At 33.8% G+C, this 20,230-nt stretch overlaps 1 protein-coding gene across 1 annotated transcript in view; it reads left to right on the top strand.

Moving 5' to 3' along the window:
* LOC149801853 (dual oxidase 1-like) overlaps nt 1-20,230 on the top strand; it is an 85,425-nt gene that overhangs the window by 26,864 nt on the left and 38,331 nt on the right. The window contains exons 4-8 of the mRNA XM_089956225.1: nt 8,144-8,312; nt 10,712-10,932; nt 14,069-14,254; nt 14,583-14,805; nt 17,009-17,102. Of these exons, the coding sequence (XP_089812351.1) occupies nt 10,861-10,932; nt 14,069-14,254; nt 14,583-14,805; nt 17,009-17,102 (575 nt within the window). The 5' untranslated portion in view covers nt 8,144-8,312; nt 10,712-10,860. The remainder of the gene's footprint in view (nt 1-8,143; nt 8,313-10,711; nt 10,933-14,068; nt 14,255-14,582; nt 14,806-17,008; nt 17,103-20,230) is intronic.

Raw genomic sequence — 20,230 nt, 5'->3', positions numbered from 1 at the left:
ATAACACTTTCTGCTGTGATTTTAATAGTTTCTGAGAGCATGAAAAATTTCTAGAACTATAATGTATAAATGTTTTCAAAAGATTATATTAATATGAGGGAAAAATCTGTTATGAAATAAACCGACAAGATCTTGTATGAATTCATGTTATCTTTAAATATGATATTTGTGTGAAAATATCTGGAAGAAAAAACAAGATGGTGCCACTCACACATACAATGTGGTTGCCACAGTAGCCATATTAAGAAACTTTTTATCACTACTTCTGAATGGATAATTGTGTCAGCGTGTCAACATGTGTACAAAATACTTATGTTGATGTCTAGCAGGTCCTGAATGAGAATTATGGTGCTGTACAGACATCCTATAAGGCCACCAATGTGGCCATCCTGAAAATCTTGGTATAACTACTTCTCCTGAATGAATCGTCATATCAGTGAAAGACTTCTTATGTCTAGTTGGATGTAAATGAAAATAGTGCCAATCTAACCTCCAATATGGCTGTTTTAATGGGCATCTGGAAAACCCCTTCCTTGCTACTTCTCCTAGATGGCTGGTCATTTTGACATTGTGCTTTCACTAGATGACCTATTTGATGTCTGGTTGGCCGTAAATGGAACTATGCATATGGTTTTGATGTCTAGTTGGTCCTAAATGTGGTTTTTGCTGCTCATAAACTTCTAATGGTATTATAGTTGGTTCCTTAATGAAACTGCTGTACAAAATTAGAAGGCCTTCTCACTTTCTATCAAGTTGGATACAATTATCTTTACCAGCTAGGATTTCTTGATCCTCTTTTTTATACATCAACCCTTCGCATATGTAGTTAGCTAAAACAGTATTTTGAACAATTAATTGCCCTCATGCAAATACAATCCCAATTGCATGCTTTTACCAGTGTGAGAGCTCCTTATATAAGTAGCTAAGTATTCAGTAACTGAATTTCCACATCCACATGCATCAACTCAGAATTAAAAGTTGCAAAACATATACAAATTTGGAAATCTTGAGACATGTGTCACTTTGCATGGTGGGTGTTATGATTTAAATGCAACAAGGAAATTGAATTAGGGTTAATTTCTTTAAGCTGTATTCAATCATGGGGCCCTGGATTATAGAATGGTCTAGGCATACACATCACTAATCAACTCTCTCTAGTCCAACCAATGTGTGTATATGAGAAAGCTTGCCAGTAGCGTTATGTGTGTTGATTTCTTCCAATAAATATGTTGGCTGCCATGTAAAGTCTATGATGTCCTGAAAAATGGTGTTAAGCTCCATACAAGCAAGCTAAACAATGATATAATGGAACAGTAGACACCATTTTAGCTAAATATGCCAAGAATTGATTTAGAGACTTGGTTAGTGATGATGACTTAAAATTGGCAAGGGATTAAAAAGATAAAAGAAATGACCTTTCATGGCACTGTAATATATGGCACTGTAATATAACAAATGAGGAAAAACAAAAGTTTATTGCATTTGAACCTTTTGTTTTTTTCACAGTTTCAATTTAAGTCATAAGGCCCCTTATTTTGCCTTACCAAACATATAGCAAGTTATTACCTCAAGCCCTAGCACTAATAATGCCTCACAAGTAAGCAGTCTTTTATGAAGTCTCAGGTCTGAGTATATGTCTAGCAATACTTATGTCCAGTTTGTTTATAAAATTCTTTCTCACATGGTACAGTTTTCAGAGAGAGACGATAAATTCAACAAGTGTGGTAATGAAGGGACAGGCATTCTTTATTTATGCACACATCCCAAAGGGACATTGCTATGTTTGAATCAACACTGAACTGAAGAATGGAGCATCAGCTGCATCAATTAAAATATTGTGGCCCACACAAAATACTGCAAGGACTATAATCAATTTATGAGTGCAATGGGCATGAATTACTGTAGCAGACTGGAGGAAGTAATCCGAATTTATTAATATCTTGAAGCTAAATATAGTAAAGTTTTCATCTATAATCTGTGGAATCATTTTTGCACACAGTTTGCAGGATTTGTCTTTGGGTCATCGTTTTTCTTTTTCTTCATCTTTCTAGCTTATGGTATCTTGATAAGTCTAATGGTGCCGTGCAACTGCACTTGATGATTACCACAGCCAGTGACATTGTATCAAATCTTCTGGGATCAGATGATTCAATGCAAATTCCACATAACCTATCACCATCCTCATGTTTGCCATCTGACTTACTAAGTTATTTTGCCTAAATAATAATAAAAACAATCTGGTCTGATGTATTGATAGTTTTCTGAATGACCATAATATATTCTCTGTATCTACCCTAGAAAATCCTGAGTGGATTGCTGTTTGGTTTTAATAAACCAAAGTAATCCAATGAAAGGCATTTTACAGAAACAAGTGTCTGTTTCCTGTATGCAGTGATTAAATGATAGTATTATGTCTTTATTTTTTTAAAACTGATGATACATATGATCACCTTCAATGTGCAATATTAGTTATGTTAATTAACGAGTGGGCAATATTTGAATTTCAAAGATAAAAGTGTATGCCATGATCACTTTAGTAGGATGATTTGTCAAGTGAGGTTATCTTTTCTGTTTGAATAAATATTGTTAACTAAACTATTTTCGCAAGTTATGACATAAGAATGATTCAAAGAAAGAAAATTCATTAAATTGAACATATAAAATGTAATACTGCAACAGAGTCTAGATGAACTATTTCTTCAGAGACACAATCCAGACTCTGTGGCAGCAAAATTATCAAATAGGACACAACTAAGAGACAATCACATTTTCAGTCACAATGGTTTGACAATTATCAATGGCTTGAATTCATTGACTGTGAAGGCAAAGTGATTTGCAGTTACTGCAAAAAAAGTTCCCAAACTGTCACAGATTTTAAATTCTACCAGTGGACTTGTAAGTGTAACTGACAAATTCAGGATTTAATCAAGCAAGTCTCATGATAGTATTATACCTAATAAAGCAAAATGTAGCACAGTATATTCATGACACTTAGGCCAGCATGTACAAAATATTCCTCAAGTTACAGTTGCTAGCACTCCACTAAGAAATGTCATTTTATAATAAATAAAAATGTAATGGAAAAAAAATCGATAAAGTGATTGCACTCTTTAACATAGCCTACTACCTAACTCAATAATGAAAATGATTTGGTTCATTATATCTTTGTGTTTTATGGAATAAATGCATACATCTGATTGAATTTTAGGCAAGAGACTGAACTTTTGGGTTAAGTTAAAATGTATGTGGAACAAATGCATTTTCTAAAACTACTTGTATCAGTGTGCATTGTGACTTTTCTTTAAGATAACTCTAAATGGTACTGGGTATATATCATTTTCTTCAACTGCACACTGTTGTCTTCCATTTGATTTGATGACTTACAGCTATAGTGTCTACACAGTAGGCCTCAACGTCAGGAAAAATTCTGTATACTTCAGTTACAGCTGAAATAAGTTTTGCATTAGTACCTGAATCAGACAAAAAAGGTTGTGTTCTGGTGTGTGAATAGAAATGGCTAAAAGTAATATAGACAAAAGCCATAAGAGTACACAAGTTACATATGAAAACCACCAATTCACTTGCATGTGTGGCATACAAGTTCAAAGATTTGCTTCATGTTTATTTGTGTACACACATTGTTCAACTCATAAGATATTTTAAGAGCTATTTCTCTATTGTATGCATAATTCATTTACAAATGTGATTAGTGGGCCACACCGAAGGCCATACTATTAGTTCACTTGGCAATATGGTAACGTCAGCTGAAAAGCATAATCGTCCATTAAAAGAGCATTATGATATGAACATTAGGTATTTAGGACATATAGATTTTTCTTTTCCAAATGGAGTCCAAGTAATTATTGCCCAATCCAGGTATAATTTTGTACACAAGTAAAGAACAAAATAAGATAAATCTTCATTTATTTGCAATTGACAATACACTTCTTAATGAATATACACTTTTGCATTTATTTTGTATCACTTGAATAAACAATATTTCTTTCAGTTCATTTTAAACTTTTATTTTATATCACTTGAGTAAACAATATCTCTTTCGTTTCATTTAACACTTAGAAACAGGTTCTTCCAGTTACAATAATCAACTCTGGAAACAATAAACAAACTGGAACTTTTGACCTAATTATATTACATTTACTAGGGTTAAAACAATAAATTCCTTAACATAATAAATTAACAGTTCCAGTTAATCAAACACAAAATCATCTTTTATACAGGGTGTGAACTGTTAATATTTACAGGATAAAGCTTATAGTTTCCAAATTGATTGAAGCTTACATGTTGCAGTTGCTGGCACATATCTATTTCCAGCATGGTTTGCATACATTCCACCTTTAATAATTTTGTTACTTCCCTACCCCACCCCATTCAGTAACAAGTATCAAAAATCAGGCTCATTCTAAGGCAAAGTCTGTAACTTGTGTACCACAGTCATCAGAGAGACAAAGATGCAAAACTTTATGATGCCTGTCAAAGGAAGAAAACAGTTTGTTGTTTACCCAAGTTTTGAACCAGTTAACTTGAATTCTCAGACCATCAATTGCTACAGCCCCACTAATTACAATTGTTAGGGAATAATGAGAACTCACCTTCAGTTATCTGTGTATATATATAATTTTAATAACCAAGAATACCGGATGTCTGGGAACATTATAGCATTCAATGGTAACGTCAGAACTGAGATGAGAGAATTAAACAAGCATAGTACATGACATAATATATCCATAAACTATTGACTGGGAAAAATACTACAGAACACCATTTCTGCTGGCAGTAAGATGTTGAACCTATATGTCATAAATATCAGGTTGGACATCTAGGACCAGTAATATTCATAATGGGCAGTACCCACCCCCCACCCCCCAAGTGAGAAGGGCCTGATTTGTAATCTAAGCCACCCAACCTATCACAGCCTTTATAGTACTTGAAACAAATATTGAGTAATAGTAAAACAAACTCTGAAAGTTATTAAAACCAATTTGTTATATTTCCATAACTCTGCATAGTTAACTGTGCAAGCAGACTTAAACATATCAGTGTATGACAGTTAAATTGAGCTATAGCATCGATTAACAGAAGCTACGAATTCATCAACAAGCAGTGAACAATCATCTTCACAATAAATGTCAAACATTAGCATCCATAAGCTGTCAAGACAAGTTGTTACACTGGATATATAATCATCCATTTATTTCAAACAAGCTGTGAAAAACGAACCTCACGTCCGCTATATGTACGCTGGCCATTGCAAAGGATGCTTTAATAGATTAATGTTTATCGTCGTGTCTTGACAACCATTTTGCGTGCGCACACCGGAAAGTCATGCTATATATTTGTTACTTGTGAACGTATTCGTGGGCAGTACGCTATATATTGTTCCCGTGGCCGTATTCACGGGCAGAATGCTATATGTTTGTTCTTCGTGAACGTATTTTTGGGCAGTTACTTTGTCATCTTCAACCTAAAGGTCAAAACTGCCCATGAAATTTATATATCTGCCCACGAACCGAAAACATGAATAGGACTATAACATAAGTGTATATACTTATTTTCAACATATACATAATTACTATGTAAGAAATACAACCTATGTATATGTATTTTGATTTGAAATGTAAACTATATCATGTCCTTCCCGTAAACCCACTTTCGGGATGACTGCCCACAACGCACCTAAAACGTGTATATATATATATATATATATATATATATATATATATATATATATATATATATATATATATATTAATTCAATTGTTTGTTTTTCAGTTTTAAATTTGTATTTTTCTTACATGCTTATGTAATGTAAATTTATTCACTAGAGATGATATTTTTTCAGAACAGTGTTTGACCTTGACTGTTAGTTTCTAAACAACAGGTGTTGATCTAAATTCTGAACTGGATTCAGAATTAGTAAACAAAGTTCTATTTTATTTTAAAATGATTGGTTGTTGTCAAGGTCATGATGGGACTACGTGGGTTAAGAAGTAAACACTTTTTTTAAATTTTAATTCTGGGAATAAAATCATTGGTCTAATCAAGGCCATATTCTGTGTATGTGATATAAACATGATCATGTGACCCCCTCTGATTTCGCAACTTGGGGGAATTTCGAAACTGCGTCTTATGATACAATATAATCTTTGGTTTGAGAGATATTTCTGTTTTGGGCTTTTCATACTGATGTGAAGTTAATGTGTTGTAGCCAGATTTGAGCTATAATAATTCTTCAGATCAGATGGATTTCAAATGGATTAATTCTTTATTCTCTGAAGTATTTCGAGGAGTGCTCACACAAAAATGTTGGAAAGACATTGCTTACAAATTTAATTTGGATTTCCAACACTGGAGTGCCATTATTTGTATTTCTACAAGGAACTGTAGATAAGCACAGTACTGACTACAGCATACGTCATCATCATCCATCTTGGATTTTCCATCAGAATTCGAACTTGAAATTATTAGTAAATTTATTACTAGGACCTTTGCAATTTAATTCGTGGATTATTCTTAGATTATTTTTGGATTTGATTCTGAAACCCTAAGTTCTTCTTCTTTTTTTCATTTTTACAGAATTTTCCAGGAAAATAAATTATTTGTTAAATTTTGAAAAGTTTGTTGTTTTCACACTTTCTGTGTTACTGTTTATTCGAGCCTAAACACGTAACAAGAAACAGACTACTGAGAATCATTTCGAATGGCAAGTTGACAAGTTGTCTCTTTTAAGGTATGATAAACAGGGTCCTATGTCAGAATGGGGCCATGGCGGTAATCTGAGATAATTATGTCACTCTGTATAATTTTGTTCCTTTTGCTTGCTGCTTTTTTCAACATCAACCTCGCTTTGAGTACCTGTGGTTGACCATTAGAATTCACATTTTCACATGCATTTAGAATATAAATATGAAATATTTGTGTACACTTTATGAACATCACTTTCATTATTTAAAGGACATTCATTCTTTTTTGCACAAATTGAATTGTCGACCAAAAACAACACATGATCCATTGTTTACAGAAATGACGTATCGTTGCGCAGAATTACACGACACGCAGAATAAGCCGACATGGTGTGTGTGTGTGTGTGTGTGTCTATATATATATATATATATATATATATATTAGAAAATTGTATTGAAATCTGGATAGACTGATGATGATTGCATTGTCATTGCTCCAAGACGAGGCTGTGAGTAAATGCTGACCATATGTCATATGGATATTTAGCACATATTGGTATGTGCATGTTCATTTGTTATTGTTTGTACTGTGTGCGGGGTATTGTGCTTTTGATATATAACAATTTGCTGCATGTATGCAATTGTTAAAAGACTTTAAACCGTTGAAAAAATACAAGCAATAAAAAATATTGTTGCTGTTGATGATGTGAACCTGTGGTGGTGATGATGATTATAATTTCTTGATATTTTTTGTTTGTTTTCCCTCTAGTTTATTCTGAGGGGTATAGAAATGAGATGATAAATGACGAGAGAAAACGAAAGACTTGGTATAGTTTTATCACTTAAAAGTCCCTATTGCTTTTGCATCATTGCCTTAAAAGAAACTTGAATATATGTCAGTTGTTAAGAATCTATGACCTCTGAACTTCACCACATTTTAATAAATGTGTGACAGACCACATTTTGGAATTATATATGTCACATGTATGAAAGATGGTCCTCTCCAGTTGTGTCCCAGCTGTTATGCATTGTTGACATAAACATGTGTGATAAAGATTCTTAAAATATATCCTTTTTTATAGTTTTGGAAGATATATAACATTTTTTAAAGTCTTTGCTTGAAGTAAGACTATTTATTTATTCTGCAAAAAATAATTTGTTCTTAAATGACCCTTTAGGCAAAATAAGAATTTGGACATGTGGGCAATTTTTCTTAATGCATGGCAGCAAAGTCTTTACGATTTATTACATTCATAAAATAAATGTTTCAATGTATTTTAAGAATTATGATGATGATGTTTCATCCAAGCATTAATCCTAAATATTCACTGAAAAATCGTACTTATTCCATATCAAATTACAAAAATATAATTTTTGTCTTACAAATAATATGTATAGACTGTTAAAGATGGGTATACAACAGAGTTCTAATAATATTGCAGGATGAGTTGGATGAAGTTGTGAAGGTGTGGAACATGCATCTCATTAGGCCAACAAGAAACTCACTTATGCCAAGTGGACGCCCCGCAGTTATGTACCAAATTCCTACACTATATGGAACTCAAAATTATCAGTCAGGTGTCCCAATCGAAGACATTGACACTTGCAGAGGTGAGTGTCTTTTTAGAGAAACGTATCCTTGTGACAAGGAAATATTTGACTTATGCACATTCATCTTGGAAGAAGAGAGACTAGCATTCCCTACTGACCCATATGAAGGCCTAGATTTGTACCTTTTTCTAAGGAACAATATCAGGCAGGATCTTGAAAATCTACAGTGAAATCTTAATTAGTTGCTTACTAATCAAGAGCGTAACAAAGGCTGTATATCTGCGATGTTTGTTCTTGATTAGGAATTATATTTTATCAGCTCTCTCAAACAATAGTTAAAGAAATGTAAATAGTCTTTAAGTTCCATAAATGTGTCGTTTATTGTAAAGTTTTATATAATATGTTCAATGGCATCAAAAATTAGGGTAATATCTAATAATATGTCTTATTTTTCCTCAACCAAAAGGTCCGCATACAGTTTTAACTTTAAAAAAAATAAAAATCAGTGCATATTTCAACAACTTCAATATCCTGAAGTAATAAAATTGTACATTTTAATATATAATGCCTATCTTATGACAATTATCATATTCTATTTATTCATGGATGCATGAATAAATCAATAAATAGATGGATCTGGTAGAAAAAGTGGTGTCATAAAGAAAGTCATACATATGGCAAGTTTGGATAAATTATGGACACTGATGACTTTGATGTGTCAAATTGCTTAGGTTTTACTTGACTGCCAGTAAGTTTACACAACTGCATAGTTTTGATTGTCTCAGTAATATCTCGTAGAGTCAGCTATAATCCTCATGATATATCGTACAAGAAAAGCCAATGCATGGATGTATGGATAAACTGGAAATACTGATTCAAGAAAACTCCATTACAGAAAAGGCACATTGTGGATCGAACTTTTTACACCACAGATGACCAAATGAAATGCATAACATAGAAAAGAGCTAGTAATGATTGTGAATGCCAGTCAATGTCCCTTTATAACATTTACAGGCTTTTGGAAACTTTCAGTTGTCACAGTGCTTTACACATGTGCAAATACTGACCTAGTTAGGTACATGTAGACAGAAAGACTAAAATACAAGTTTTTGAACAAATCAAGTTTATTTGAAAGTTTACCAAAACAATAAAACACAAAAGATTATGAATGCACAAAGAGGTATTAATGTATCTTTTACAAAATGCATTTCCTTATGCTGTGAAGGAAAACAATTTTAAAAAAAATAAAAATAATCGCAAAATTGTGTTTTAAAAATTGAAGGTTCAGTAAGATGTGTTGAAAATGTTCACTGTTACATTTCTATGCCTGATTTTTCATATAGTAACATATCAAATCATTTCTTGCAAACATGTATCCCTATGTTTCGCTTAAAACAGTTTTAGCATTGCTTCATGCTATCCATGGTTTAAAAGTAAAAGTCCCTTGAGGGACAGGTACTCAGAAACTATTTACTAAATATATATTTATTGCTCTGTATTGTTTACAACATAACAGATGTTTTCAAGTACCAAAATATTGTTGTGACCTTGGTAAATGCCACATATAATGGTCCCATGCTATAGTGGATTTTGATATAAGTAAAATGTTCATTGGAGTGAGGTTTTCATTATGACAAAGCATTTATCAACAAATTTGTATATATTTGATCTAATTATGTTTGGTGAATTGTAAAAATGAGGTTTAGTATTCTGAAGTTTCAACCTTGTGGAGATCATACTATGTTCTATCACACTATACTTCTTTCAGCAAGTGTTTGCAAGAAAATACTAATAAATGAATAAAAAAATATGCAATCAACAAGTATGTTCAAATTTCCTCAAAAGGTTATTAGTGCTACCATGTGGCCCAAGTGGACCTGATATTGCTAACCTTGTATTGGCCTTGATACATACCCCATTAAAAGTATAAGAATGAAGTTTGACCAAGATCTCAGTTTGATCCAAAATATTAAACGTCATCAATATTTTGCATCTGTTATAAAGTCTCTGCGATGGTAGCAAGTACAACTAATCTAAGCCAACAGTAAGTAATTTATTGGTATTTGTTTTGTAAGAAGCAAATTCTAACAAGATTGTATTCACGGTATGTGCAGGAGGCTAAATATGTTACTAATATACACAAACGTATCTCTTACTAAAGATGAAATCATATTCAGGTTCAAATAATTTCTCTTTCTGATATACATGTTTGATTCCTACAAAAAGAAAAGTACTTGTGGTCGTACTATCACTTATCAATTTCTTATAGTGATCAAAAGTGTTCGAATACAGAAAAATAGTTTTTTTTCTTAGTCTCTTTCATATGAAAGTATGTTTACCCATCATTTTATGTGCTTTCACAATATATGCTATGTGTACATTTGTTCAATTTTATAGAAAATATACACACATACTTCATGTTGATTTTATTCCATTAATTCAATTTCGTGAACATTCAGTGAATGAGTGGATTGGCCCGAACGAGATGGATCGAATCGTCACCACTAACCTCGAGGAGAAGGAACACCGTATCAGTGTCTTGGACCACACAGGCGTGGCTGTGAGGTTTATTGACCTGCGCGGAATGATGCGATGAGGTATCGACAGAATGGAGGTGTATTTCTCCAGCGACAATATGGAGGAACTTTTGTCTCTTAAGATTCCAGATGAACATGATCTTGTAAGTAATAACGTTATAAAGACACGGACTGGATAATGTGTATCCAATGAAGAAAAGTTACATTCATTTATTAAACGCGCTTGAAATTCACCCAACATATCACGACAGTAATCACGTTCTGCGTATAATTCAATTAAGAAAGATATTGAATGCGTTTTTGAAGAACTCATTCGTTTACCTATCCATTTATTTTGTCTTCAACTTTTAAACCGACAAAACGTAAAAGCGAACCACTGCATATTTGAATGGGGTTTGAAGAATGGCCGATGTAAAGTCACATGGGCCCTGTGAGTTCGCTTTGAATAATATGATTACATTTTGTGACAGACCGGCAAATAATTGAGTATTGGTATGCATAAAACCATCACTGGTATGTTATCAATTGGCATTAGTAGCGCTTTAGATATTCTGGATGTTGGAAAGAGATTGTATGCGAGCATAGAAGTTACAGTTTCATTTTGCTTTATATTAAACGTGTATTTAATATAATATTGACTACATTTCACTCGGTCTGCTCTACCTGTTTTGTTTGTATCTTTTGCTTGGGATTCCAAATGGTAGGTTACAACTTCATCCTTCGTCGGACTAAGTTAACGTATACACGCCAACTTGGATGGACAATGTTTACACGTGTTTAAGGAACCCAAATACATCAGTAGTCTTGTTGTACAGTTAGTGTACATGAAGATTGTACTTCAGATAGATTGCACCTTTGAACGTAGCTCAGTTACAACTAGCTGTATGATGCTATTTGTATTACACGAAGAAACTCCATGCTGCATGGAAATTGTTGTTTTTATGTTTGAGGTCTAAATTGCATGATGACAGGTTTCTTGATGTTCAATTCGATCTGATAGGTAATATCTATTTACCGGTGTGCCAGGACTTGTCAGAACACGTGTTCTTGAAACTCTCCTGTGTTTGTTATTCAGAAAATTAAGATCTGTACCCTCCAATCCGGTCCTTAGTTCATTTGATCTCGCAGCAAATGATTTGGTATATACAGTGGATTCCGGTTAATTGGAAAAAATCATGACTCGAACACTTTGACCCAATTAAACGACTGCTCCACTTATGCGGAGGAGTTAAAAAGGTATACATGTATTCTTTCAGTTAAAATTTGTTCCAAATAAACGGCTGCCTAGATTAAAAGATGTTCCATTAAAGCGGATTTTACTGTATATAGTCTTGGCACTCTTTGGTCTTTACGTGAATCCATGTTGTCTATAAATCAAGGTTAAGGTCTTTACAATCTTTGTTATTGGTCTTCTTGACGTGAATCCATGCTATCTCGCAGTAGGCGTAATTTAATTCCACACCGCTCCGGTGGCCTATTGGTTAGATCGTCCTCCTCTGATGCGGAAGGCAGTGGGTTCGATCCCCGGCCGAGTCATACCAAAGAACTTTTAAAATGATATTATCAGCTGTCTCGCTTGGTGCTAAGCATTCATAGGTTAGTGCTAAGACTGGTCGGCCTGTTGTCCGGATAATGTGACTGGGTGGGACATCATGCTACATGCCTGCGGCATGATGCCACAGTGCTAGACATCATTATAAACTGCCACACTGCAGACATTGTTGCAATACGACTGAATTTCTTAAAAATCTACGTTAAAAATCCTAATAACACACACACACACATCTGTACTCCTATTTATCGATTAAAAGGATATCGGCTAACTATGTTCCGGTCCTTATTCAAAGAGTTGAGTTTGAGCTGTGAGTAAACTTTTTGCGTGTGAATACTGTTTCCTACATGGGCATGTATCACTTAAAGATGTTCATAAAAGTCGATTATCATGGTTTGGTACGAGATGAACGGAAGGGAAGTAACTAATATTGAAGCTTTTGACTCAGTTAGCTCTTTGAAAGATATGATCAATGAACATCGCTTGTTTACATTGTGGATATTCTGTATCTTGGCGAAAAATACATGTTGACAAATTTTCTGCGATACCAGATGTGATAATAGCAACATTGTATGTTTTTGCCTTCGAGTAGGCCTATACGTTCTTACCATAAAGGCTATATTAAGTATTTTTCAAGTTCCGGATTGACTTTGATGTAGACTCCTTGCAATATCGTTATATGCTCAAGTGACTTATTGTTGATGTTACCAGACATCTAAGCATATATTACTTCATGTATGATCACAAAAACATGTTGCGAAACACAAGACAAACACGTGCAGATTGATTTTGAAAAAGATTTACTATTAAATGACGTTTCATGTTGTTCTACGTTTTTTTTTAAATGAATGCACATAGCCACAAATTGGTCTGAAAATTAACAACTTCCAATTATTTCCATGTTTTCATCTGAGCATTGAAGTTGGCTACGACCTGAACACGAAAAATGTGGGAGAAGCAATTTTAGTAGGATAGTAATGAGGTCATATATGTGAGGTTCGGAATCTGAAGACAAGGCTTTTTGGCAATAAAGTTAATTGTATTGAATAGTAATAGTTTACTAAAACAAAATTCAATAAACATTAGACAAGAAATAATTCCATGAAAGACAAGATGCTGTCAAGAGCACTAGCAAACAACACACTCACACTCAGAGACCTGAACATCTACATTAAATACCACCACTAGTTGATATGTTTTTAATTAACGTAATTTAAACCTGGAAAATAGTGTACGTCTATCATATTACCTATTTTTGGGCGTGAAGTTTGTCGATTGAAATAACTATCTGGAACGATATTAGATTTTAATTCAGTTGAGAAAAAGGAAGTTTTGCACACACACACACACTTTCTAGCTCTATCACTAGTTTGGATATTGAAATATATTCCTCGTTGGCATACATGAATTATTATTAACTAACAAACTACACTAATGTTTTTCTAATTTCATGGTTTTTGTTTTTTTGTAATAATATTATTATATGTTTTTTTTTATCTTATAGGTATTGTCTAATGTTGCAAAGCGCTTAGAGCTTCTAAAAATTAGGCGCTATACAAAGTCCTCATTATTATTACTTGCATTGTTGTTTCAGACTTCGAGAAATAGCTTGAAATTATCCGCATCCAGATGCTAGAATAAAATTTGATCATCTGTACACACATTTCTCATTTTCTAAATTCTGATTATTTCGTATCAATCAAACCTTCTAGTATATCTTTTACTAGGTAATTCGATTCCGAAACAAGGCAGAGAGAACCCAGTTCGCAGTTATCCTAGAGCGCATGCTCCAGGCTCAGGGCATAACTCTCAAGGGGAGATCACTGGTGGAGGCTTACATTATACGAAACAGCACAACCAAAAAGGACCGGCAAGCAGAGCTTAACAAGTATTTCAAAAGCGTCTGCCTCAAGGTGACTTAATTCATTTCACCGAATTCATACAATTTAGCTAGTAATTATATTGCATTAACAGAATAGAAATATTAAACAGATTGTGTACAACGAAAACATATTATGGACAAAATGCACTGAAACAAAAACATTGAGTAAAGTTGAAAAACAGCATAAAAAATTGCATATGCGTAACATTTATTGGTGCTATTGCCAGTAGATTTACCAGAAATGATACATGATACTATGCAAACGTACCTCTGAAAAACACGCGTTCAGCTGATGACTTTAACAGAAGTCATTTCATTGACAAATGTAAAAATCATTATCCATTGTTTATGTTGTCTAGTCATTCTGGAAAGACTCATCGGATTACATGGATGATTTTAAGAGTGAGTCTGTGTCAGAGAAGATAATTCAAGCGCAGCTGACCCAGACCGAGTTTGCAGAGGCGTTCGGACTCAAGCCCAGCTCCATTTTCATCAAGCATATGTTCCTGCTGGTGGACACCGAGAGAAATGGTCACGTGTCCTTCCGTGACTTCATGAAGATCTTCCTTCTGTTTGCTTCAAGTAATCATTTATATATAAGTACTTGTTAGGTTTGATAGTGCAATGCTATTAGGTGTTCTCTTTCCTACTATTCGTCCTCCAGTCAGATATCTAAAGAAAGCTTATGTAGGCCCACCTGGTGACCCATTAATTGTCTGTAGATTCGTCCAGTATTTTACATTTACTCGGTACGGGGAATCTACAGAAATGTTATGGCGTCCTGCTGGATACTTTGATGGTCTATGAGACTTTAACCTTAGGTTTGAAATGGTATATGAGCTTATGGGACTTTAATATGACAGATGACGCCATTGGTGTCTATAAATCGTATGGTGGCTGATATAAATTTATAAGTATAGGTCACTTCAGGGGTCTGTAGGAGTTTCAGTATTACTTGTGAGACAGTATGGGAGCCTGTGGGAATTAAACATTATCATTTAACTGTACTGGTCATTGGAACTTAAACATTATTTGTCACTATTTCTTTGCATGAATGTAACATTATTAATTACTACAGCCCTCTCTGCAATTTAAAATGACTTAAACGGCTATAAGGTCTGATGGAGAAACAGTCTCGAAACAAATGATAGAAAACATTTACTTGTAGAAACAAAAACCATCTGTACAATCCAACATTCCACCCTTGCCAACTAATATGTCTAGCAGTATCATTTGTTTTGCATGCTAACAAACATCTGCTCTAAGAAAACCAAAAGCAAACATTTACATCCCAACATTGGTTTTTGCAAATACATGCATAGGGGTATAATATGCTATAAACAGACGACAAACACTATTTCTTACAAACTAACACCCAAACACACTCAGTTGCCACATATTATTAATAAAAAAATGAACTAGATGCTTTATAGTACCATACTCATAACTGTAGAATTGTAACCGGGAGAATGAGAGAAAGAGACACTTATTCAAACAAGGTCACACCTTATCGATTCAGCTTGGTGTTTCCTGCACTTTCATTTCGTAGGAAAGTTACACTTTTTAAAACATAATCATGTTTTTGTAATAATGTTTAATCGCTCAGAGAAAAATAATATGTATGATTGCATGAATGAACGAAATAATAAATTAAGGAAAAAATGAATTCATATTATGTCATCAAAACTAATTGAGGGGAGAAAATGTATATGGTTAGAGAAATATCACATACTTTAAAAGAAATAAGATTAATGCAAAAACAGGTATACTGCAATGCATGAAATATCACACTCTGTCAAACAAACACAAGTCATTGGGAAATAATCCTGTCAACCGGTTACAGGGTATACTATCATAAAATACGTTCTTACAAAGCCAAACCTATATTTACAATCCAAAACCCATCCTTACGAACTAATGTCTGTGTGCATTCTCAGCACTTATTTCTTGATAGTTCAATATCTGCAACTGCGAAATAAATGTTCATAGTGTTTCGCACAGTAAGTATTCTTCCATTTTCTGCTTTTGATGTACAACCGCGACAGCTGCAGATAGGAATGACTTGTCAAAAAAGACTGTACAGATGCTCAACAATTTTCTTTTCAAATTTGTTATTGTTGCTGAGAAGGAAGATACAAACAGTGCTGTCATAAAGTTCAGTCAAACTCGTCTCGTCATCTTCTATAACATGTTATGTAAAGATCTGGAATATCATTGAATTATCAGTTCCAATACGCATTAGTTAGTGCTGTTCAAAAGTACCAGAGTCAAATCTCTAATGGAAGTGCTGGAGAGACAATTATGATCGTCATGGCTATATTGTGCATATGACAATGCCAAGCGTTTGCCACATGCATATTTACTGTTCGATTTGAAATCCAGTGCAGTTGATTACATGCGATGTTATACTGACGTGCTTCACGACTGGAGTCAGGATGATGCTCCAATAATGTACCCGAAATATTCGCCATTTGAATCTGTTTAAGAGCTTCAAATGGGCCTTAGATGTACTAGTTTTCTACTGTGCTCGCCTTTAAAGATCATTGACATCTCATTTAATGATTTAGAGTATTTGGGATACGGCCAATATAAAACAAATAAAAGTAAATCTTTTTTTGTGAAACTAAACCTTTGTATATTGTTACAATATATATTTGTATGTTTTGTTTATCCATTCCTGCTAAAACAAATTAGAGAGAAAGATTAAAGAATTTTCTTTGCCTGTAATTTCAATAGTTCAAGCCTATATCGGAGTATTTATATTTCTATAATTTTCTATTGCTAGATGATTTAGACCAGAAAGTTCGTCTTTTGTTCAACATGTACGACGCCAGTCAAAAACGTGTGCTTTCCAAAGATGATATACATGAGATGATACGGTAAATGCATGTATCCTCATTCAACTGCGACTCTTTTTTCATCCTTACTTTGAGGTTAATACTTTTGTGCAAAGCATTGCAAATACTCAAGCATATGGAATGGTTGATATAAACGTTTTTTCTTGCACTAAATCTCAAACAACGAGCTAAGCTGACTGTTATGTAGATTATCAACCATTTGGTTTTGCAGCAAATACTAAATGCGTTTAAGATAATGATACAGACAAATATAATCGGTAATTAGTTAAAAAGGCATAACAAAATCCTTTACCTATGTTGGTTTTGTCTATGTTTATGGAAGGTGTTCTGATGGTTTGAGTATAAACGAAATCGCCAAATTTACTCTCAAAATTAAGTATGGGATAAACTACTAGATTTCTAATTATAGCAATGCTAAAGGGATTGAGCGTTTGATTCAACTTATCCTCCTCACCTCTACCTCCTTCTTTTGTCTGTACTGAAGATTATACTTGTTTTTGTTAAGTTATGATTTGCAAATAGTTACATTCAAATGACTGATTTTAATATTACACATCAGTATGATAAAATAATTAATGATGTATGATTTCAGTGGTTAATTCATTGGCAAATTTGAGGCACAAAATGTCAATTTTTATGGATATGTCCAAGATAATGTACTTAACAAGTATAACTGAACTTGCACATTTCAAAAGCCATATCTTTTGTGTGAGGAACAGCTTTTGGACGTTTTACACCGCTATAAGGGAAGGGGCATATACACAGACCTGTTCCAGCTGTGCTTCCAGTCATTATTCCACTTTTGAGCACTCTTACAGCTTCATTAATTTTAGATTTAAACAAAATATTTTGCGAAGCTTTATTTCAACAACAACTCGAATAATTGAGATGTTGATCACATGGTGCACATGATTTTATTAGCTGTGGCCCGTGGTCGGCTTAAAATTGACATCGCAAATATTTAAATTTGTAAACACTAGGTTCCACATTCGTGATTATATTTCAAACAAATGTTATGCGAAACTTTGTGTGTACAGGAATTAGGAAGAGTTAAGAATGATGAGCAGATTTGGGTTGTGTATCTGAAAGTCGTTCCCTTTTATCAACTTACAATAGGCATCTCAATGGCTTGTATATATATTATAATTTTCACGTACTCAATCAAACGCACAATTAAAACTCTTATGAACAAGGGGTTGCATAAATAAAATAAAGCACTAATTTAAACGATTTTGTACACATTTTTGACCCTTTATCAAATTAGAATAGATATTTCACAAGTTTGTAAACACTCGTGGATTCACGTTTTCAAATGATTTAAATCAGGCTGGTTGAGAAATTTCACCTCAGCGGAGTAATAAATGAGATCGATAAGAGTTGTGGCCCTTAATAAACTGAGCATGGGTGTTTATAGCACATATGAACTCTTTATCATTTACACTTTTGGCTGATTTCAATCAAATTTGCAATAAATCTTTAACGTAGCCGATTCGTAGAAAGTTTTAATATGACTATATTTTGACCTTATTTTGCATACTTTTGGCATTGAACGATCCTGAACAGACATTCCACCCAGATGCGAACACTATTATTTAAATTTTCTGCTTGAGTCGAACTGAATATTAGCCTTGTGGATTTTTCTTTTAACAATATCTCATATGACGTTTACGATGATGCAAATTATAACCTTATTTTAAAGAATCACGGTTTTTGAGTGACTTAATCATCACTCTGGCTTCAGAACACAGGCGTTCAATTTGCTTTGTTTGATGTTAAGCACGTTTGCAAATAAAATTCCCCTCAACATATTATCTAGTCACCAGGAAGTGACTCAATTTTACGGAATAATGGCCCATGACTGATTTAGAATCGACATGCACCTAGTTTATTTTGAAGTCATTGCTATCCATCTTGTTTCAGTTATATAACAAAAGTTCACGAAAAACTTTATTTCGACAAGATATCAAAGGAGTTTGATTTCGGCATATTTAGACCACTCTTTCAAAATAAAGTTCTGGCCTTAACTGGCTTTGAATAGTTGGATGACTTGCGAATACTAGTATTCATGTTCCGGGTTTTATCTTCAAGTATCTTACCTATGAAGCGTACTATATTTTTGACAATTTTCCAGGAAGACTTAGACCATATTTAATTTGGTTATTACTTATGACTGACTCGATACTAAACATAGGTCTCAGTCTGCAGACGTTAGTGTGAGGCTGTGGATGAAAAATGGCCATGTTAATGGTTGTTTTTCATATATTCCAGCAAAATATGTGCATGATAAACTGTGCCCTTTATAAGCTCTATTCCTACGTTTGATAGTCTTTTACTATAGCCATTTTGAGTCCTTTAAAATAATTGAGGGAAATGAATAGAAACATCGACCTCTAACACATTAAAGATAGTGGATGGGAAATGGTACTGATGGTACATTCTCTTATGGGATGGGAAATGGTAATGATGATACATTAGTAGTTAGGCTGGATACCCTAGGGACTAGGGGATTTTCATTATAAATAGGTGGTTTGTACCCTGGGGACTATGTAAATTTAACATGGAGAGCACACAGTTTGTACCCTAAGAACAATGGGAATTTAGCATGGGGGGATGGGACTGTCTAGGGACAATGGGAATTTAACATGGGGAATTTTAACATGGATGGGATTATAGAGGGACAATGGAAATGGACCATGGGAGATGGATATAGAACACAGACAATAGACATTTGTTTTGAAAAAAGAAATGGAGGCATGAAAGGGAATCTCTTTCCGAGGCATTGGAGTGGCCCTGAAAAGGGCCTTTGGTTTTTTTTTCTTCTTCTAATTTCTTCTATTCCTCCTCCAGCTTCTTATTTTCTCTCCTACACTTTTTCTCTTCTTTTCTTTTCTTTCTTCATCCTTTTTCTTTTCTTTCTCATCTTTCTGCTTCTCCTCCTCCTCTTTCTTCCTCTTCTCATTTTCTTCTTCCTTTTCAATTTTTTCATTCCAAGCTCTCATCCTTATCCTTTCCTTTTCATCCTCCTTCTCCTCCTTTATTTCTTTCAGCAGATCACTGATTATTTCCTTTAGCTTTTTTATGTTGTTGATCTCCATCTTTATTCTATGTGGACTATAAGAATAGCGATCCTCGTCCAGTTTTACTAACAT

This window comes from Sinohyriopsis cumingii, chromosome 4 (genome assembly GCF_028554795.1).
Source record: "Sinohyriopsis cumingii isolate HCF-2022 chromosome 4, ASM2855479v2, whole genome shotgun sequence".
Classification (NCBI taxonomy): domain Eukaryota; kingdom Metazoa; phylum Mollusca; class Bivalvia; order Unionida; family Unionidae; genus Sinohyriopsis; species Sinohyriopsis cumingii.
This window is presented reverse-complemented; position numbering and strand designations above follow the sequence as displayed.